Source organism: Hyperolius riggenbachi, chromosome 1, assembly GCF_040937935.1.
Source record: "Hyperolius riggenbachi isolate aHypRig1 chromosome 1, aHypRig1.pri, whole genome shotgun sequence".
NCBI classification, from domain to species: Eukaryota; Metazoa; Chordata; class Amphibia; order Anura; family Hyperoliidae; genus Hyperolius; species Hyperolius riggenbachi.
The window spans coordinates 642253401-642276089 of record NC_090646.1 but is presented as its reverse complement, the minus strand read 5'-3'; the positions used below and the strand labels follow the sequence as shown (position 1 = coordinate 642276089).

Sequence of the window (22689 nt, the reverse complement as noted above, 5' to 3'; positions counted from 1 at the left end):
TATATCACCACCAATATTCCCAATGATTATGTTGTTCGAAAACCGTGCATTACTTTTCACACAACTTGTGTGATATCTGCCCAATAGTCATCTGAATTGATCTGCCAGTTGAATTCGATAGACAACCCGATATCGGTCACTCGTCGTTTAGTTAAATGTTTTTACGATTGTTGTCCAAAAGGCTCAGTAGGCCGCATTTGGCCCCCGGGCCGGACTTAGACATGCATGCTCTGTGCCCTCACTTGCAAATTGCGCTCAATGTGTGGTAGGGGGTATAGACATAGGTAGGATTATTAATGGTATATAGCATGTGCTCATGCCCCCCTCTCATCCTTGTTAAGGCTTAGAACTTTTTTAGTAAACCCGTAGGTGGATCTGAAGGGTTCATGCAGGGCTTACAGTAAAAGTTTTCATAGGTCTTTTTATTTGAGTATTAAGTTGACATTGGTCTCTAATGAGCTGAACACTGAACCCCTCTGCTTTCTGCAGCTACCAGGAAAGTAGTGAAGTGTGACTCCACCATCGGAAGGGTCATCATGCACCTCGACATGGACTGCTTCTATGCACAGGTGGAGATGATCCGCAACCCAGAGCTCCGGGATAAGCCTCTTGGTAATAATCTTCTATGGACGTTGTATCGTCTTCATACATCTGACAAATATGCATATAAAGATGCCATGTGTAGCTGTAGGATTAGGGACAGTTTCTCTTTCCTTTTACCATTTTTCCATCCTGCAAAAGGTAAACAAAGCATTGTGAGATTAAATAAAACAGATCTCTGTATCATTTCTGTCATTTAAAATCACTATCACTAAATTGAAACTGGGAGTGTTCTGAGCTCCCTGTTATTTTCATTATACTGGGAATGTATCTGACACAGGTGATGAGGCGTAAAGAGAATTGTTTAGACAAGAGGTGGATCTAGATGAGAGGCATCCCTCAAAGGTGGGTCTAAAATAAAAGATGACACTCGGAGGCGGGTTTATACAAGCAATTATACTCAGAGGTGGGGCTAGACAGGAGATGACACTCGTGGGCGGATCTTGACAAGAGATGACACTCAGAGGTAGGACTAGACAAGACATGATGATCAGAGGCGGGTCTAAACAGATTGCACTCAGAGGTGGTGTTAGACAAGAGATAACACTCAGAAGTGGTGCTAGGCAAGAGATTACACTCAGAAGTGGTGCTAGGCAAGAGATTACACTCAGAAGTGGTGCTAGGCAAGAGATTACACTCAGAAGTGGTGCTAGGCAAGAGATTACACTCAGAGGTGGTGCTAGACAAGAGATTACTCTCAGAGGTGGTGCTAGACAAGAGATTACACTCAGAGGTAGTGCTAGACAAGAGATTACACTCAGAGGTGGTGCTAGACAAGAGATTACACTCAGAAGTGGTGCTAGGCAAGAGATTACACTCAGAAGTGGTGCTAGGCAAGAGATTACACTCAGAGGTGGTGCTAAACAAGAGATTACTCTCAGAGGTGGTGCTAGACAAGAGATTACACTCAGAAGTGGTGCTAGGCAAGAGATTACACTCAGAAGTGGTGCTAGGCAAGAGATTACACTCAGAGGTGGTGCTAAACAAGAGATTACTCTCAGAGGTGGTGCTAGACAAGAGATTACACTCAGAGGTGGTGCTAGACAAGAGATTACTCTCAGAGGTGGTGCTAGACAAGAGTTTACACTCAGAGGTGGTGCTAGACAAGAGTTTACACTCAGAGGTGGTGCTAGACAAGAGTTTACACTCAGAGGTGGTGCTAGACAAGAGATTACACTCAGAGGTGGTGCTAGACAAGAGATTACACTCAGAGGTGGGTCTAGATAAGGGATTACACTTAGGCTGGTTTCACACCAGAAAGCAGCGATGCGGTGCTTCGTGGCCAACGCACCACATCGCACCATCAAAAGCAGGCCTTCAGGGAACACCACGCCACGGGCAAGAAGGAAGTGACGTGCGCTTGCCGTCACTTCCTGCTTCGAGTATGCAGAAGAAAAAATACTGCACTGCTTCGATGTTAAAGGCTCCTCAGAGGTAAAGTTAGACAAGAGATTACACTTAGAGGTGGGGCTATAAAACATGGTTCTACACAAGAGATGATGTTCAGAAGGCAAGTCTATAGAAGAGATGGCGCTCAGAGGCGGGTCGAGACGAGCTTTTCAGTAGTGGGTCTAGACAAATTCCATTTAGTTCACACCTATAACCGCAAAACCATTTTGCGGGAGTGATTTTCCCGCGATTAACGCAGAAAAATCACTGGACACTGCGGCGGTTTTGGAGCGATCGCGATTAGCGTGCTTTGCACGCTAATCACGATCGCAAATCGCCGCCAAACTGCTGCAAACGCGGCAGTCAGAACACTGCCACTTGCTACTATGTGTATCGGTTTTCGTAAAACCGCTAGCAGTTTACCATGAGCGGGAATCGCGCGATTCCCGCTCAGGCGAGAACGGGCCCTTAGAAGTTTGTCTGGACAAGAGATGTTCAATGGCGGGTCTAGACAAAAGATTACATTCAGAGCTGGGGCTAGACAAAAGATGATGCTCAGAGATGAGTCTAAACAAAAATTGATGCTCAGAGGTGGGTCTGGATAAGAGATGATGCTCAGAGGTGGGTCTAAACAAGTGATTACACTCAGAGGTGAGGCCGCTAGACAAAGGATGACACTCAGAAACAGGTCTAGAGAAGGGATGAAGCTCAGAGACGGGTCTAGAGAAGGAATAAAGCCCAGAGACTGATCTAGAGAAGGGATGAAGCTCAGAGACGGGTCTAGAGAACGAATTAAGCCCAGACACTGGTATAGAGAAGGGATAATGTTCAGAAATGGGTCTAGAGAAGTGATGAAGCTCAGAGACAGGTCTAGAGAAGGGATGAAGCTCAGAGACAGGTCTAGAGAAGGGATGATGTTCAGAAATGGGTCTAGAGAAGGGATAAGGCTCAGAAGACAGGTCCAGAGAAGGGATGAAGCTCAGAGACAGGTCTAGAGAAGGGATGAAGCTCAGAGATGGGTCTAGAGAAGGGATGAAGCTCAGAGACAGGTCTAGAGAAGGGATGAAGCTCAGAGACAGGGCCAGAGAAGGGATGAAGCTCAGAGACAGGTCTAGAGAAGGGATGAAGCTCAGAGACAGGTCTAGAGAAGGAATGGAGCTCAGAGACGGGTCTAGAGAAGGAATAAAGCCCAGAGACTGATCTAAAGAAGGGATGAAGCTCTGAGACGGGTCTAGAGAACGAATGAAGCCCAGACACTAGTCTAGAGAAGGGATGATGTTCAGAAATGGGTCTAGAGAAGTGATGAAGCTCAGAGACAGGTCTAGAGAAGGGATAAAGTTCAGAGACCGGTCTAGAGAAGGGATAAAGCTCAGAAGACAGGTCCAGAGAAGGGATGAAGCTCAGAGACAGGTCTAGAGAAGGAATGGAGCTCAGAGACAGGTCTAGAGAAGGGATGAAGCTCAGAGATGGGTCTAGAGAAGGGATGAAGCTCAGAGACAGGTCTAGAGAAGGGATGAAGCTCAGAGACAGGTCTAGAGAAGGGATGAAGCTCAGAGACAGGTCTAGAGAAGGGAGTGAAGCTCAGAGACAGGTCTAGAGAAGGGATGAAGCTCAGAGACAGGTCTAGAGAAGGGATGAAGCTCAGAGACAGGTCTAGAGAAGGAATGGAGCTCAGAGACGAGTCTAGAGAAGGGATGAAGCTCAGAGACTGGTCTAGAGAAGGGATGAAGCTCAGAGACGGGTCTAGAGAAGGGATGAAGCTCAGAGACGGGTCTAGAGAAGGGATGAAGCTCAAAGACGGTTCTAGAGTAGGGATGAAGCTCAGAGATGGGTCTAGTGAAGGGATGAAGCTCAGAGACGGGTCTAGAGAAGGGATGACATTCAGAGATGCGTCTAGAGAAGGGATGACGTTCAGAGGCCAGATTACTCATGTACCTTTATATGATGCAATCCCCTGAAATGAGGGGAGGTAAAGCAAGCTCAGCCTCATCCCTCTGCTCAGTAATGTCGGTAAAGAAAAGCCTGTTATGTAGGCAAATCTTGAAAAGAGAGGATGGACTTTCTGACCTGCTGTTTCGGAAGCTATGTTTGTTGTAGTTTCATGTCTTAGCACTTATAGGAGATGTCTGCTGCACTTTTCAGAAAACAGTTGCAATACCTTTCTTACATTTTGAACAGGAGTCCAGCAGAAAAACCTCCTGGTCACCTGTAATTATGAGGCTAGGAGACTGGGCCTCAACAAGTGCTCAAGCATCCGAGAAGCTAAAGAGATCTGCCCACAGCTGGTGCTGGTCAGCGGGGAGGATCTGACTCACTACCGGGAGATGTCCTACAAGGTCACAGGTACTCTTACTGCATTTACAGCAATAGCTGCACCGCAATTGACACAGATATTTAACATTTTCTGTCTGTCTCCTTTCATGTAGCAGTGTTAATAACCTAATAATCAATCAATAGCACTGTTTTTCTCTGACCACAATTCAGCCTCCCGAAGGCTCACACAGAATTGGTCAGTGATAGCTCGCAGCCTTGTTCGGGGGGAGGGTGCAACATGTCATCGCTGTCTGATGCTTACCTGTGCATGGGGTTTGCCAGTGTAAGAAGTAACGCTGATTACTGAATTTATTCTCTGTTAGTAAAAGTTAGAAAGTGCAACCAAAATGACTTTCCCTCCTCTCACTGACAAATAGCACAAATTATCACCCCACAGTGAGAAACTGCTAGACAGACCTTAAAGGATACCTTAGTCCAAAAGATTTCAAAACTGGGGAACAGGCATGTGGAGTAGGCTCTCCTCATTCCCACCGCTCCCCTTCTCCTCTGGTGCCCTCCGTTACTCTGTACCAACCCTCCGAAGCTACTTTCTGGTCGGCAGGGTCGGTGACTACTGCGTAGGTCCTTTCCAGCGATGCGCATCCTTGATATTGTGCAGTTTGATTGCACTGTTCAAATTGCACAACATGGGGGAATGGGATGTCAGAGAACCCATATAGATAGAATATTGCAGCTGATGAATACTGTTGGGATTCAAGTTCCTGTTCTGATGGAGTCACGCCAATAATGGAGTCTCTGTTATAGAAGTTCTGAACTACTAAACCAGAGACTTTCTAATTTTTGCCTTATGGCATTTATGTCAAACTCCAGCCCGGGGGCCAAATCTTGCCCTCAGAGGCATTACATTTGGACCCAAGTGGTTTCCCCACTAGAGTTGGGCCGAACGGTTCGCCGGCGAACGTGGTTCGCGCGAACTTAGGTGGTTCGCGTGCGGGTGTCGCACGCGAACGTTTTGCGGCAAAAGTTCGCAAAAAATCGGTTCGCCCCATAATGCACCTGAGGGTCAACTTTGACCCTCTACATCACAGTCAGCAGGCCCAGTGTAGCCAATTAGGCTACACTAGCCCCTGGAGCCCCACCCCCCCTTATATAAGGCAGGCAGCGGCGGCCGTTATGGCCACTCGTGTGCCTGCATTAGTGAGAGTAGGGCGAGCTGCTGCAGTCTCTCATAGGGAAAGATTAGTTAGGCTTAACTTCTTCCTGGCTGCATACCTGTTCTGTTCAGTGAGCCCTCAGCCCACTGCATACCTGTTCAGTGATCCTGCCAGTGCATACCTGTTCATTGATCCTGCCACTGCATACCTGTTCAGTGATCCTGCCAGTGCATACCTGTTCATTGATCCTGCCACTGCATACCTGTTCAGTGATCCTGCCAGTGCATACCTGTTCATTGATCCTGCCACTGCATACCTGTTCAGTGATCCTGCCAGTGCATACCTGTTCATTGATCCTGCCACTGCATACCTGTTCAGTGATCCTGCCAGTGCATACCTGTTCATTGATCCTGCCACTGCATACCTGTTCAGTGATCCTGCCAGTGCATACCTGTTCATTGATCCTGCCACTGCATACCTGTTCAGTGATCCTGCCAGTGCATACCTGTTCATTGATCCTGCCACTGCATACCTGTTCAGTGATCCTGCCAGTGCATACCTGTTCATTGATCCTGCCACTGCATACCTGTTCAGTGATCCTGCCAGTGCATACCTGTTCATTGATCCTGCCACTGCATACCTGTTCAGTGATCCTGCCAGTGCATACCTGTTCATTGATCCTGCCACTGCATACCTGTTCAGTGAACCCGCCACTGCATACCTGTTCTGTTCAGTGAACAGTTTGGTGTGTCAGTGTGAAGCAGTACCTTAATTACACTACCTGATTGATGTATACACATGCAAGATGTTTTAAAGCACTTTAGGCCTGTCATTTAGCATTCAATGTGATTTCTGCCCTTAAAACGCTGCTTTGCGTCAAATCCAGATTTTTCCCGGGGACTTTTGGCATCTATCCCACTCCGCCATGCCCCCCTCCAGGTGTTAGACCCCTTGAAACATCTTTTCCATCACTTTTGTGGCCAGCATAATTTTTTTTTTTTTTCAAAGTTCGCATCCCCATTGAAGTCTATTGCGGTTCGCGAACTTTAACGCGAACCGAACCTTCCGCGAAAGTTCGCGAACCCGGTTCGCGAACCTAAAATCGGAGGTTCGGCCCAACTCTATTCCCCACTTTGCATTATGTTTGGCCCACTCTAGACCACCAGGGAAGCTATATTGGAGGTTAAGCCCTAGAACACCAGGGAAGTCATATGGGGGATCGGGAAAGCACTAAACACTAGGGAACTAAATAGGGGAGGGTGGGGACCCCTAGACGCCAGGGAACTGTTTAAAGGGAAGGAGGGGAGGATCACTAGTTACCAAGAAACTGTATAGGGGTTGGAGGGGGGCCATTAGACACCAGGGAACTTTATAAGGGAGTAAGGTGGCCAGTAGACATTAAGGTTGTCCTGTGACTAGGTTCCAGTGTTCAATGTCGGCCCACTTTGTATTAGAGTTTGACACCCCTGCCTTACGGTAATTAAATATGCACATAACAGTGCAGCGTGTAGCACAGGCATTCAGTAGTGCAGGAGGTGACAGCAGCTGGGCTCCTGACCTGGTAATTAACAGGTGATTTATTGACATTATAAACAGGCTCTAGCACTCACCACCTGCGTAAAATAGATAAATGTTACACAAATTTTGTTGCCTGATCCATTTTACGTGTCAGCCTCTTCTGATATATTTTGTTTTGCTGCAGAGCTGCTGGAGGAGATCAGTGTGAAGGTGGAGAGGCTGGGCTTCGATGAGAACTTTATGGATATCACAGAACTGGTGGACAAGAAGTTACAGGAAGCAGATCAGCAAAGGGGTGGCGGCCTGGATGTGGTCGGACATGTCTACAACAATCAGAGTGAGAAGGCAATCTTGTTCAGAGGCATTGCTGCAATACTAAAACCCCTTCAAGCCTCTCTGTCAGTCTTTGTGAAGTGGTCAGCGGTTCCCCTCCCTGACCCTCTAGTGTAAACAAACATCTGTCTGGAGACCTGCAGAGGCAGATATAACCCTTTACTACTGAGTGCAGCAGCTGTCATTTGTCACTTTTCTCTGCAATGTGTTAAATAGGAACAATCTAGCTACTTAATACCAGTTATTGTGATTAATCTTTTAATGGTGGTTTACCTTTAATTATAAGCTATGAAAGATTGCTGTAAATAGCATTTCTACTATTTAACCACTTTCCGCCAGCCCATTGGTGGCAAATAAGTGGCCGCCAATAGGCGTACATGTTTACTTTTTAAAAATTATTTTAATAAATTATAGATTGGGATCACTGGGTCCCTGCTAGGGATGGTCATTGAGATGCAAATACTTTTGGGTTGATGCAGGATTATGCAAATTTATGAATCTTTAAAATGGACAAATAGAATTTTACCTCAGCTGGATGTGATTGGTTTATTCTCAAGCTGCAGTAATTTGCATACAAAATTTGCTTACTTCTGCATCAACTCGGAGTTATTTGCACCTCATTAACATTCCCTAGTCCCTGCTTTTGAGATTATGCCACATTTCCTCACTTCCTGTTACAGTGCATGTTGGGTAAGGAGATCTGTGGAGACAGGGCGCATTATCAAGAAATTCCTGAATAATGCTCAAACTGTACAGGAAGATGGGTGCAGTTGCCATGTAAGCGATGTGTTGTTTGGGTCACTGATGACGTGTTGTCTTTGCAGCGGTGGACGGCAGTGATGGGACTCACAGACGATTGGTCGCTGGCTCTCACATCGCGGCTGATATTCGGGCAGCGGTACACAGCAGGCTGGGCCTCACGGGCTGTGCGGGAATAGCGGGGAACAAGTTGCTCTCCAAGCTGGTGTCCGGCACCTTCAAACCCAACCAACAAACCGTTCTGTTACCGGAAAGCAGCGGCCTCCTGATCAACAGCCTCCCCCATGTGGGCAAAATTCCAGGTACCACTAAAGCGAAACAAAAGAATCATCCCTATCCAGGCCAGCTATTTAAAGTAAATGGAACGGTCAGCACTGCCTGCTGTAAGGAAATGATGAGCCCCAGACCTCTAATGAGCTTCAGCGGGTAAAAAGTACTGTCAGTGTGCCATTCGGCAACATATGCCCACTTTTGCTTCCTCGGGCCACAACAGGTCGCTGTTGAAAAACAGAAGGTGAACTGCTTGAAAGAATGTGATTAAGTGGTTGCCCTTGGTAATCCACCGTTGGGTACCAGCAGTCTAATGACTGCACTTAGCTACATTCTAACCCATACCTATGATTTAGCCTCCAGGAGATTTGGACACAGGGTAAAGCAGATAAACGGCTCACCCTGCTCCTACACAAGTCCCGGTGGCGTTAATTACTATTCCCCCTCCAGGCCGCCATGGATAGTGGGGGAATGATGTAATTCGGCTTCCAGCTATTGCAGTGTTTTTTGTAATCATTTGTGCTCCGCCTTTTTGACGACGCCCAAATAACTGTGCGCCGCTATAGCCATAATTTCTATTACGGCCTATGATGGCGGCGGCTGCGCCCAAATCTGCAGTGTTTGTACAGCACTCGCATTCTCACAGCTGTAGCACATATCGATGAAGACAATAGACGTGCTCAAGCAGTTGAGGGAATGTATTGGCTTCAATCAGAAATATAAGGTGCATATCGTCAGCATTTCTCATTACATCAGCAAAGCAAGAATATGAACATCATTGCAGATCTTGGCGTTACATTGCAAGTCACCACTAGGCAACTGACCTAGGTTCAGCTTGAGGAAACTCAATCTAGGCTACGTGTAGCAAAGAAGAAAGTTAAAGAGACACTGAAGTGGAAAAAAAAATATGATATAATGATTTGGTTGTGTAGTACAGCTAAGAAATAAAGCATTAGGAGCAGAGAAATAAGTCTAATATTGTTTCCAGTACAGGGAGAGTTAAGAATCTCCAGTTGTTATCTATGCAAAATGCCATTGAGCTCCATGAAGTCGCAGAGAGCTCTGTGTTCTGAAGGCTGTTATCTTAACCAGGGCTGTGGAGTCGGTACAAAAATCTTCCGACTCCGACTCCTCAGTTTATGAAACTCCGACTCCGACTCCAACTCCGGGTACCCAAAATGGCTCCGACTCCTTGACTCTGTCTCCTTAGTCTAATACTTAAAGAGAACCAGAGACGAAGTACCCTCATGTATTTTACCTTATAAATCAGTAGGAACGTGACAGTAAACACATAATCTGCTCTTTATTTCATTTCATCTCTGTTTAATCTGACTGTTATCACCTCTGATAAGAATCCCCGACTGAGCATTCAGTCTGGCTTTGCTACGGAATGAATATAGCTGAGTCTGTCTTTTCAAGCCCAAGCCTGCCCCCTTGTGGCTCTTCTATAATGACTCAGCTATAATCATTCCCGGCAAAGCCAGACTGAATGCTCAGTCCGGGATTCTTATCACAGCTGTTAACAGACATTTTTAGCAGTAAGGATGAAATGGAGAGCAGGGTAGGTGTTTTCTCTAATGTTCCTACTGATATATATGGTAATGGTACATGAGAGTGCTTCGTCTCTGGTTCACTTTAACAGGGCTGTGGATTTTGTACAAAAATCATCCGACTCCCGACTCCTCAGTTTATGAAACCATAACTCCAACTCCGACTCCGGGTGCCCAAAATTGCTCTGACTCCGACTCCTCGACTCCAACTCCACAGCCCTGATCTTAACTGTATTGTTTTTTCTTTTGCAGAGAACAGTTCAGGACAGGTCAAAAGTTCACTGTCCTGTAAAAATCAGTTAGAATGCTGAGTAGCATGTAAACTGCAAATATTAGAGAATAATGCAATGTTATAAAAAAAAAAAGCTGTATAACTGAAAATAAAAATATGAGAATATTTTTTTTGCTACTAATGGTCTAGTAATTATCTGTACTACACAACCAATTCATTATATCATCATTTTTTTTTCGCTTCGGTGTCTCTTTAAGTTGAGATGTAAGACAGAGAGCGAGTGTACCCAGTAAACGAGGGGTTTCTTTTATATACAAACACATTTCCAGTGTACCAAGGGCTGCCTCATGACTTCACACTGTGGTTGTGCCGTGGGTGTGTTGTGCATGTCAATCACATTAGAAGCTTTCTATTGGCTTCCATGAGCATGTGATGTACCGCATAACCACTTCGCAGCTGCGGATGTTCCAAGCCATAATTGGAACTTCTGGATTTCAGAGAAACTGTGTCCTGTTTCCAGAAATATGGAAACACAGCACTGCTTACCCTGCTAGTGCCTGGGAGTCTGGGACATCAGTGAGGTAGCACTGACTGACAATGCTTCCCTACCAAGCACAGATTAAAGAGACACTGAAGCGAAAAAAAATGATGATATTATGATTTGTATGTGTAGTACAGCTAAGAAAAAAAACATTAAGATCAGATACATCAGTCTAATTGTTTCCAGTACAGGAAGAGTTGAGAAACTCCAGTTGTTATCTCTATGCAAACAAGCCATTAAGCTCTCCGACTAAGTTAGTCCTGGAGAGGGCTGTTATCTGACTTTTATTATCTCAACTGTAATTGAACTGTTTACTTTTCCTCTGCTAGAGGAGAGGTCATTACTTCACAGACTGCTCTGAAAGACTCATTTTGAATGCTGAGTGTTGTGTAATCTGCACATATTATAGAGTGATGCAATGTTAGAAAAAACACTATATACCTGAAAATAAAAGTATGAGAATATTTTCTTTGCTGCTAATCTTCTAGTAATTATTCATAGTACACAACCAATTCATTATATCATATATTTTTTTTCGCTTCAGTGTCTCTTTAAAAAGGCCATTGTGCTGTGTTCAAACTGCACATTTCAGAGTGGCCTTTTATTGTGGCCGGTCTAAAGCTAGCCATACATCTAGCAATGATGGGCAGATTCAACTAAGAGACAATGTTTCTCTGATCAAATCTGACTAGAGAGAGATCTGTCGGATGCCCATACACTGCATGCCGATTCCTGATCAATTTCATGCTGAAACTTATCTGGAATCGGCCTTATGTGCCACCTTCGCCGCTCCCCTAATGTGAGTTTCCCCATGCCTGGTGCTATATACATTACCTGTCCGCCGCTTGTCCTCTTATTGCTGCGTATCCATACATGTGCCTCATTTGGTCGCCTAGTAACGTGGGCCCTGTCACCTCGGCAACCATGTGGGGCGCGTGTATGAAGCAAGGAGTTTGCCCGGAGCCAGCGGTCATGGACAGATAATGTATAGTGCACTGGGCCCCGGGGGGCACATTACACATTAGGGGGGACAGCGTCGGGGGTCTCGTTGCGTTCGTCACTCATCCCGATATTGCAGACGTTACCGTTGTCCGCACAATTTAACAAGTCGGCTTTTCATCTTGCAACCAATTTCGGCACAAAATTGTCGATCGAGCATGCACGTGGCGGCACTGATTTTCATTCAATTATAATAATCGAATCCGATGGTCAATCGGCCGCCAAGTCGCCTGATGTATGGCTACCTGAAGGCACACCTGTGCAATATTCATGCTGTCTAATCAGCACTTTGATATGCCACACCCATGTGGTGGGATGGATTATCTCAGCAAAGGAGAAGTGCTCACTACCACAGACTTATGCTGGGCATACACAGTCAGTTTGTTCCTTATCAATCGAGCCGCTGATGGCTCGATTGATAATATCCGATGTGTCCGATCACTGCGGGGATCGATTTCGCGATCGATACCCGCGGGTGGACAATAGCGGCGAATCGAGCGGAAGATAAGAAGCGCCGGCGGGGACAAGCGGGAATCGAGCCGGGCACACGTGCGGACAAGCGGGGACGCGGCGGGAGTCGATTCGGCAGCTAATCGGCCGCCGGATTGACCCGTGTATGCCTAGCATTAGACAGATTTGTGAACAATATTTGAGAGTAATGGGTCTTTTGTCTATCTAGAAAATGTTTCAGATCTTTGAGCTCAGATCAGGCAAAATGAGAGCAAAACAGAAAGTGTTGCGTTTATATATTTGCTCAGTGTATGTCGGCTCTTTATAAATAAAGTTTAATAATACACATTTCTGAAAAGTAAACCTGTCCTCTGTCTATGCAGGCATTGGTCACAGGACCGCCCAGCGATTGGAAGGCCTGGGATTGGACAGCGTGTGTGCTCTGCAGGCCTGCCCTGTCTCTGTGTTGGAAAAGGAACTGGGGTCCTCAGTGGCTCATCGTATCCAGCAGCTCAGCCGAGGAGAGGACGACTCGCCTGTCACTCCAACCGGTCCTCCGCAGGTATCGCTGCTTATCTCTGTGTGTGTCAAATAGTGTACCCAAGTGCAAATCTCGGGTAATCTATTATTATTTAGTATTTATATAGCGCTGACATCTTCCGCAGCGCTGTACAGAGTATTGCCTTGTCACTTAACTGATCCTTTAGGAGAGCTCACAATCTAATCTCTAAAATAGTCATATGTTGAGGGGTGTTGCTGGCCCCAAAGATCAGTGGCACGTGCCCTGGATCTATTCTGGGGTGCCCCGGATGTCCCCCAGACAGAGTCAGCTGTGGTGCCGCAATGGCGGTGATGCTGGGAGCTGGGGTGCATCAATGGGGGTGATGCTGGGAGCTGTGGTGCATCAATGGCGGTGATGCTGGGAGCTGTGGTGCATCAATGGCGGTGATGCTGGGAGCGGTGGTGCATCAATGGCGGTGATGCTGGGAGCTGTGGTGCATCAATGGGGGTATGCTGGGTGAGAGCTGTGGTTCTTCTATGGGGCATGCTGGGATTTGTGGTGGCTTAGTAGGAGGCCTGTGGGAGCATTGTGAGGGAATGCTATGGAGAACTGCCAGATAACCTGCCTAGTTATGTTTAAAGAGGAACTCCAGTGAAAATAATGTAATAAAAAATGTATAAATGATTTAGTCAGTGTTTGCTCATTGTAAAATATTTTAAATCCCTGATTTACATTCTGACATTTATCACATGGTAACATTTTTACTGATGGCAGGTGATGTAGCTGCTGCATGCAGTTTGGCAGTTGGAAACAGCTGTAAACAGCTATTTCCCACAATGCAACAAGGTTCACAGACAGGAAACTGCCAGAAGTACCTCGGTACTCACAGCTTCTTGTGGGAGGGGTTTCACCACAATATGAGTCATACAGCGCCCCCTGATGGTCTGTTTGTGAAAAGGAATAGATTTCTCATGTAAAAGGGGGTATCAGCTACGGATTGGGATAAAGTTCAGTTCTTGGTCGGAGTTTCTCTTTAAAGAGGAACTGTAACATCAAACTGTCCCCTGGGGGGTACTCATCTCGGGTGGGGGAAGCCTCAGGATCCTAATGAGGCTTCCCACGCCGTCTTCCGTCCCTCGGGGGTCTCGCTGCAGCCCTCCGTACAGCGGCGACGTAAATATTTACCTTCCCGGCTCCTGCGCAGGCGATCTGGTGGCTGTCGGCTCCGAAGTAGGCGGAAATACCCGATCGTCGTCGGGTCTGCTCTACTGCGCAGGCGCAAGTCTCCGGCGCCTGCGCAGTAGAGCGAACCCGATGGAGATCGGGTATTTCCGTCTAGTTCCGAGCCGAAAGCAGCCACAGCGCCCCCGCTGGAGCCAGCAAAGGTAAATATTGAAATTACAGTTGGGTCTGTCGCCGGCTGTTCAGAGGGCTGCAGCGAGACCCCCGTGGGACAGAGGACGGCGTGGGAAGCCTCATTAGGATCCGGAGGCTTCCCCCACCCGAGGTGAGTACCCCCCAGGGGATCTTTTTGATGTTACAGAGTCTCTTTAAGTGACACTGCCTATTTATATGATATGCTTATTTATTTATTTTTTTCAGTAGAAAAGGGGGCTTCATCCAACATTTTGCTGGGCAGGCCTACTTAGACTGCTGTTAACTTGATGTAAATTTGGCTCCGCCCATGACCACTCCCACATCCTGGAGTGTGGCCACACTCATTTTCCGGCTGGAGGGCCCAAAAGTGCCCCGGATATCTTAGGATCCTAGCAACACCCCTGCATGTGTCAATGTATCATGTAGTGTATATATCGTAGTCTAGGGACAATTTTTTTTACAGGGGAAGCCAATTAACTTACCTATATGTTTGTGATGTGAGAGGAAATCGGAGTGCACGGAGGAAACCCACGCAGACAGGGGAAGAGCATACAAACTCCGTGCAGATAGTATCCTGGCTGGGATGAGAACCGGGGACCCAGCACTGCAAGGCAACAGTGCTAAGCTCTACATCACTGTGCTGTTCCCTAATCTTGATTTTTTTCCACTCTCCAAATCTCTGTTGCTGCTCTCAGTCCCCCAAAAGAAATCTGACAACAGTTTGTCAGATTGACAATCCGGGCTGAGCTCCTCTTCACACACGAGTGCAGTGGTACTGCGCCTGTACGAGTGTAGCTGCACCTGCAAAGTAAGCTGAAGCCACTCACACATGACTGGCTCCGTGCTGCTGCGTAGGTGGGGCCATGCTTGCACGATTTCAGCACGACCGCGCTCGTTCAGGAAGAGGATCTTCCAGAGGGTGGCAGCGGTGAGGACGACACGTGAAATCTCTGGAGGACTTATCGGCTTTCCCCTTCTTAGGTATCTTTTTTTTTTTTTAGAAAAAGTGGCAGCGTATCCTGCTTATCTTTGGTAATAACCGTAGTTACAGGTTAGGGTCCCTTCCATAAGGTTGGCCTCATCGCGGTGGAAGGGTCCAGTAAAGGTTGCAAACTGTCCTGGAAGCTAACATCCTCCATTAATGTTTATTTGGTGCATCTGCTTTGAATGCAGGATGTGTGCCCTGCCTATAATTAGGCTCTGCACACTATGCTGGTAGTCATTCAGATGCAGCCTGCTTTGGAAAGCGCTGCCACCTTTCCCTGCTGTTCCGTTTAATAATTCACACACGTTCCTCTTGTGGGGATCAGGTGGGTGCCTGTCTGGAGCGAGCAATACAGACAGCAATAACACCCAGTAGTCGGCCCTCCCATATGTACAGAGTGATGGATTTATATGCATTGTGCTATGAGAAGCCAATGTTTCAGAACAACGAGGGTCACCTTATCAAGGTTCTATTGTCACCATTATGCTAAAGAGCTCCTGGTGGCCCTGAAACTTGGCTTCTTATGGTGTTATGGATTTAGGAGGCTCTGTAGTTACATATACTATAGCAGAATGTAGTAACATATTCAGGATATCCACTTCTACAATCATTTTCCTGGATTCCGCATCAGAAACACCCTCTATATCTATATATTGCTGTATATTGAATGTAGCCTCGCCCTCCCAGTGATGTTTAGCCTAGGCTCATTAGCTATGTAGAATTCTATAAGAATATGGTAGGACATTGGACTATGACTATGGTAGTGATTAGACTGTGATCTCCTTTGAGGACAGTCAGTGACATGACTGTGTACTCTGTAAAGTGCTGAAGAAGATGTCACTTCTATTGAAATATGTAATAATAATATGGTAGGATACAGTGGCACAAGCAAGGAGCCTGGGGCCCCAGTGTTAGTTTTACATGGGACCCCAAGCAGTCTAGTGATATGGATCCTACTAAGGACAGCTGCAGTGTGAGAGAGTTGTATTTAGATTAGCAGTAGGGTATTGTACCGTGTTAGCCATCAGTAAAAGCAAGAAGTTTTAAATCAGGATGATACCATTTATTGGCTAACTACAAATGAATAAGAATAAACAAGCTTTCGGCCTTGCAGCCTTCGTCAGGTTTATATCCTGTTAGTTTGCAAGCTGGTGGTACAGACAGCTTATATACATGCAACATCAAAAGGAAAAACAGATATTTTTTTCAAGCATAAATACATCATTAAGATGCCTTAATACAAACAGACCATCTAAATGGGGTAAGATAAGGATCCTTGTTTACTTTATTGCTCACAGACCTGGTATTAGGATTGACCCAGAGGTATCGTAAATTCTTAGTTCACAAGTTCAGCTAGGGTGGCTGAGACAGTTCATATATCATCAATCTCATACCAATATAGAAAGTTGTTGTCCTTATTCAGACCCTTCTGCACAGCTTTGAAACAATTTATAAATTTTGTTTCTGCTATTAATCGGTCATTTGACGTTTTGAAGCCGCCCTTCAGGGCAGTGACACGAAGATCATCCATGCTGTGTCCGTTGGACCGAAAGTGTGCAGCAACTGGGAGTCCAGATTTGGTATCATTAATAGTGTGCCTGTGTCCATTCATACGTTTGCGCAGAGTTTGTCCAGTTTCTCCCACGTACATAACATTGGGGCATTTAGCACACATGATTAGATATACCAGATTGGTGGACCCACAAGAAAATTTACCTTGTATTCTGTACTCCTGTTGTGAACCTGGTATCGTTACCCTGTCAGTGGAGTAAATGTGTCTGCAGGTCCCACATATTTTTTGTCGGCAGGGTGATGTTCCGTTTTGTTGAGGCCTATTCAAAGAGCTCCTGACAATCATCTGTTTTAGATTGTGTGGTTGCCGATATGACAAGAGTGGAGGTTTAGGGAATATCGTTCTCAGTCTGTGATCCTTGTGTAAAATGGGATGAAGTTCCTTAGCAATCCTCCTTAAGATTTCCAGGTGTGGGTTGTAGGTGACAACCAAAGGGACACGTTCCTCTTTCTGGTTTTGCTTATATTTCAGGAGTTCAGTCCTGGGGATGTTGCTGGCTTCCCTGATTTGGGCCTCAGCCATGGGAGGACTGTAACCTTGTTTAATGAAAGTGTTCTTAAGGTGATCCAGGTGCTTGTCTCTGTCCATCCTGTCAGAACAAATCCGGTTGTACCTTATAGCTTGGCTGTAAATTATAGAGTTCTTAATGTGCCTGGGATGAAAACTGTCATATCTTAGGTATGTGGGACGGTCTGTAGGTTTGCGATACACAGAGGTTTGTATGTTGTTACCCCTGATGTATATGGTGGTGTCCAGAAAGTTAATCTCTGTGTGAGAGTAGGTAAGTTTCAATTTGATTGTAGGATGGAAGGCATTGAAGTTCCTGTGGAACTGGAGAAGATCATCCTCACTTGCGGACCAGATGATTAAAATATCATCAATGAAGCGGAAGTAGGCCAAGGGTTTTATGCCACATGCATTGAGGTATTCCTCTTCGATTTTGGCCATGAATAGATTTGCATACTGTGGAGCGAATCGCGAACCCATTGCCACGCCCATCTGCTGTAAATAGAGGTCCTGTCCAAAAGTGAAATAATTATGAGTGAGAATGAATTTGATCAGTCCAGTAATAGGCTTTACAGGTATTCCCTGACCCTGAAGATATTTACAGCAGGCCGCAATACCATCATCATGGGGAATGTTCGTGTACAGGGACTCCACGTCCATCGTGGCCAGTATGGTTCCCTCAGGTACTGGGCCGATGGCTGACAGTTTGTTCAGGAGGTGGGTGGTATCCTGTAAGTAGCTGGGTCTTTTACAGACAAGAGGTTTCAAAATGTTTTCCAGCCACCCTGAGATGTTCTCTGTAAGAGTTCCGCTCCCTGAGATTATGGGCCTGCCAGGGTTTCCCTCTTTGTGGATCTTGGGAAGCATGTAAAAGCAGGCTGTTCTAGGCTCTTCAGGGATAAGGGTCCTTACATGTAGTCTGATATTTGCAGGCAATCTGTTAACCATCCTATTAAGTTTAAAGAAACAGTTTGTGAAGGATTACCACTATTCAATGCCCATATACCAGCATAGCACCAATGAAAAGCTGAGAAGATGGATGAAGGAGGGCCCCTAGCGGGCCCCTCTAGTCCAAGGGCCCAGTGCGGTCACAGCCTCTGCCTCCCCTATTGCTATACCATTGAAAGGATATATATACAGTGCTGTGAAAAACTATTTGCCCCCTTCTTGATTTCTTATTCTTTTGCATGTTTGTCACACTTAAATGTTTCTGCTCATCAAAAACCGTTAACTATTAGTCAAAGATAACATAATTGAACACAAAATGCAGTTTTAAATGATGGTTTTTATTATTTAGTGAGAAAAAAAACTCCAAATCTACATGGCCCTGTGTGAAAAAATGATTGCCCCCCTTGTTAAAAAATAACTTAACTGTGGTTTATCACACCTGAGTTCAATTTCTGTAGTCACCCCAGGCCTCATTACTGCCACACCTGTTTCAATCAAGAAATCACTTAAATAGGAGCTATCTGACACAGAGAAGTAGACCAAAAGCACATCAAAAGCTAGACATCATGCCAAGATCCAAAGAAATTCAGGAACAAATGAGAACAAAAGTACTGTAATTGAGATCTGTCAGTCTGGTAAAGGTTATAAAGCCATTTCTAAAGCTTTGGGACTCCAGCGAACCACAGTGAGAGCCATTATCCACAAATGGCAAACACATGGAAAAGTGATGAACCTTCCCAGGAGTGGCCGGCCGACCAAAATTACCCCACGAGCGCAGAGAAAACTCATCCGAGAGGCCACAAAAGACCCCAGGACAACAACTAAAGAACTGCAGGCCTCACTTGCCTCAATTAAGGTCACGACTCCACCATAAGAAAGAGACTGGGCAAAAACGGCCTGCATGGCAGATATCCAAGGCGCAAACCACTTTTAAGCAAAAAGAACATTAAGGCTCATCTCAATTTTTCTTAAAACATCTCAATGATTGCCAAGACTTTTTGGAAAATACCTTGTGGACCGACGAGACAAAAGTTGAACTTTTTGGAAGGTGCGTGTCCCATTACATCTAGCGTAGAAGTAACACAGCATTTCAGCAAAAGAACATCATACCAACAGTAAAATATGGTGGTGGTAGTGTGATGGTCTGGAGTTGTTTTGCTGCTTCAGGACCTGGAAGGTTTGCTGTGATAGATGGAACCATGAATTCCACTGTCTACCAAAAAATCCTGAAGGAGAATGTCCGGCCATCTGTTCGTCAACTCAAGCTGAAGCGATCTTGGGTGCTGCAGCAGGACAATGACCCAAAACATACCAGCAAATCCACCTCTGAATGGCTGAAGAAAAACAAAATGAAGACTTTGGAGCGGCCTAGTCCAAGTCCTGACCTGAATCTTATTGAGATGTTGTGGCATGACCTTAAAGAGAACCCGAGGTGGCCTTGTATTACGCAAGTGGGGCACAGAGGCTGGTTGGGCACACTAACACCAGCCTCTGTTGCCCCTTCGTGTGTGTCAAAGACCCCCCTGCTCGCCGCTAAACTCCCCGCAGTGCTGGCGACACGCAGCGCGTCGCCAGCACAATGTTTACTCTATCGCTGTCTGTCAGCGCCGCTCCCACGCCTCCTCCGCATCGCCGCTACCCGCCCTCGTCCCTTCCCTCCAATCAGCGGGAGGGAAGGGACGAGGGCGGGTAGCAGCGATGCGGAGGAGGCGGCGGAGCGGCGCTGACAGACAGCGCTAGAGTAAACATTGTGCTGGCGACACGCTGCGTGTCGCCAGCTCTGCGGGGGTATAGCGGCGAGCAGGGGGGTCTTTGACACACACGATGGGGCAACAGAGGCTGGTGTTAGTGTGCCCAACCAGCCTCTGTGCCCCACTTACGTAATACAAGGCCACCTCGGGTTCTCTTTAAAAAGGCGGTTCATGCTAGAAAACCCTCAAATAAAGCTGAATTACAACAATTCTGCAAAAATGAGTGGGCCAAAAGTCCTCCAGAGCGCTGTAAAAGACTTGTTGCAAGTTATCGCAAACGCTTGATTGCAGTTATTGCTGCTAAGGGTGGCCCAACCAGTTATTAGGTTCAGGGGGCAATTTCTTTTTCACGCAGGGCCATGTAGGTTTTCAGGGGTTTTTTCTCACTAAATAATAAAAACCATCATTTAAAACTGCATTTTGTGTTCAATTATGTTATCTTTGACTAATAGTTAACGGTTTTTGATGAGCAGAAACATTTAAGTGTGACAAACATGCAAAAGAATAAGAAATCAGGAAGGGGGCAAATAGTTTTTCACAGCACTGTATATATATATATATATATATATATATAGAGAGAGAGAGAGAGAGAGAGAGAGAGAGAGAGAGAGAGAGAGAGAGAGAGAGAGAGAGAGAGAGAGATACAGCATATACACACACACGCACACGTACACGCAGACACGTACACACACACACACCCCTCCCCCCCCTTAATTCATGTAATGTTCTCAGCCTAATTGTAACAATAGCTGTACCTATTTTGACAGTTTTACCGATCTGTTCAGTTTAGCCCTTTATCCTCAACTAAAAGGCAAAAATGTTTTTTTCTTACTTTGACATGGATTTTAATCTACTAAATCTTCATTCAAACAGTCCCTGAGTGAAGAGGACTCGTTTAAGAAGTGTTCCACAGTATCAGATGTGAAAGCAAAGCTAGAAGAACTGCTCAGAAGCCTTCTAAACAGGTACGTTACCAAGATGAACAGGTAAGGCAATAAATAGTATAATAATGAAAGCATATGGGTGCGATCCCAGGTTTATATGTGTATTTATGTGTGGTATTTGAAGCAGCGCACATGAGACATTTATTCTACATACAATATAAGGTAGGGAGGAGGAGCTAACCTGCCAGTATGTTTTGGGAGGTGGGAGGAAGCCAGCTTGTTTGGAGGAAACCCACACCTGTACAGGGAGAACATGCAAACTCCATGCTCTTGGCTGTAATTGTAGTTTGGGAACACCAAAAGACAAAAAAAGACAAAGACAAACACTTATATAGCGCTTTTCTCCTGGCGGACTCAAAGCACCAGAGCTGCAGCCACTAGGACACGCTCTATAGGCAGTAGCAGTGTTAGGGAGACTTGCCTAAGGTCTCCTACTGAATAGGTGCTGGCTTACTGAACAGGCAGAGCCAAGATTCGAACCCTGGTCTCCCTTGTCAACGGCAGAGCCCTTAATTATTACACTATCCAGCCAACACCAACTAGATAATCGCCTTCTGAGACAATCATTTTGGGTCCTCTGAGATTAGAATCTAGCATGTGCAGATGAGTTTGTTTGGCAACACGATAAACGAGTGTATTGTCTTCATTGCATGCTCGTACTACGCAACCCTACTCAACCGGTTCAGGGCTGACTGTTGTTAAAACTCGTGGCTGCCTAAGCCTGATGCGGCGTAGTTTTAATGCCGTCCCGATCCCGTGCCCAGGATGCAATAGCACAGCCCCGCCAACACAGAACTCTGTAACTCGATCAGGAGCAGTTTTCATTGCATGAGCCAATCACAGTAATCACAAAGTGCAAAAATAAAAAAAAGGCTGTGGTCCTTAAAGAAAGCCTGTAATGGCAAAAAGTCCTCCTGGGGGGTACTCACCTCGGGTGGGGGAAACCTCCGGATCCTATTGAGGCTTCTTCCGTCCTCCTCGGTCCCACGGCGGCGGCGATAAAGCTCCCCGAACAGCGGGGATGTAAATATTTACCTTCCCGGCTCCAGCGCAGGCGCAGTATCGGCTCTCCGTTCGGAGATGGGCGGAAATAGCCGATCGCTGTCGGCCCACTCTACTGTGCAGGTGCAAGTCTCCAGCGGCTGCGTAGTAGAGCGGACCCGACAGAGATCGGCTATTTCTGCCTATTTCCGGGCGGAGAGCCGCAACAGCTCCCCTGCTGGAGCCAGGGAAGGTAAATATATCAAGCCTTGTCAGGCTTGTCAAGCCAGGATTCCGGGTCAATTCGGGGGAGCCAGCGTTGGATTCTCTGCAGTTACAGGGATGGGGGAAGCATCATTTAGACCTCGAGGCTTCCCCCTCCCGAGGTGAGTACCCTCCAGGGGAACTTTTTTTGTCAGAGTCTTGTTAAAGGTTCCAAAGCCTTTGGTCCTTAATCAGTTAAAGTGAGCCAGAGGCAAACCTCAGATCAAAAAACAGATACTTACCTAAGAAGACGGAAGCCTCTGGGTCCTGTAGAGGCTTCTCACATCCTCTTCTACCCTGCTGCAGCTTGCCGGGACCCCCCGGTAAGATCCAGGCCGCACTCATCTTCAGGCACGAGCGTCACCATGCTGCACCCGCGTGAGATGCACAGAATCGCTCCTGCACAAGTAGCTTTGATTCACGGCAGGAACGGCAATACTTACAGGTACAGTACAGCCGTGCTCGTGCCTGAAGAAGAGCGCTGCCCTACTCTTCACTCCCACAAGCTCTTGTTGGATTTCTTTGGGGGGGTCCACGTGTGGCAACAGTGGACCGAAGGATGGTGTGGGAAGCTTCTACAGGATCCAAAGGCTTCCTTCTTAGGTAAGTATCTGGTTTTTGACCTGTTGTTCGCCACGGGTACACTTTAAAAAAAATTGCACCAAAACAGCAGAATGAGAACAACATCATCAGAAATCCCATCATGCTTTGCACAGCATCAGGGGAAAAAAACCCGGGCAGTTTTTTTCTTTGCAGCTAAAAATGAGACTTGTATAAGAGAAAAAAAG

At 46.3% G+C, this 22689-nt stretch overlaps 1 protein-coding gene across 1 annotated transcript in view; it reads left to right on the top strand.

The window, feature by feature from the left end:
- Positions 1 to 22689, top strand: part of LOC137530790 (DNA polymerase iota-like) — a 31857-nt gene that overhangs the window by 2676 nt on the left and 6492 nt on the right. The window contains exons 2-7 of the mRNA XM_068251338.1: positions 490 to 612; positions 4168 to 4332; positions 7120 to 7272; positions 8093 to 8329; positions 12453 to 12631; positions 20586 to 20677. Coding sequence (XP_068107439.1) covers positions 490 to 612; positions 4168 to 4332; positions 7120 to 7272; positions 8093 to 8329; positions 12453 to 12631; positions 20586 to 20677 — 949 coding nt within the window. The remainder of the gene's footprint in view (positions 1 to 489; positions 613 to 4167; positions 4333 to 7119; positions 7273 to 8092; positions 8330 to 12452; positions 12632 to 20585; positions 20678 to 22689) is intronic.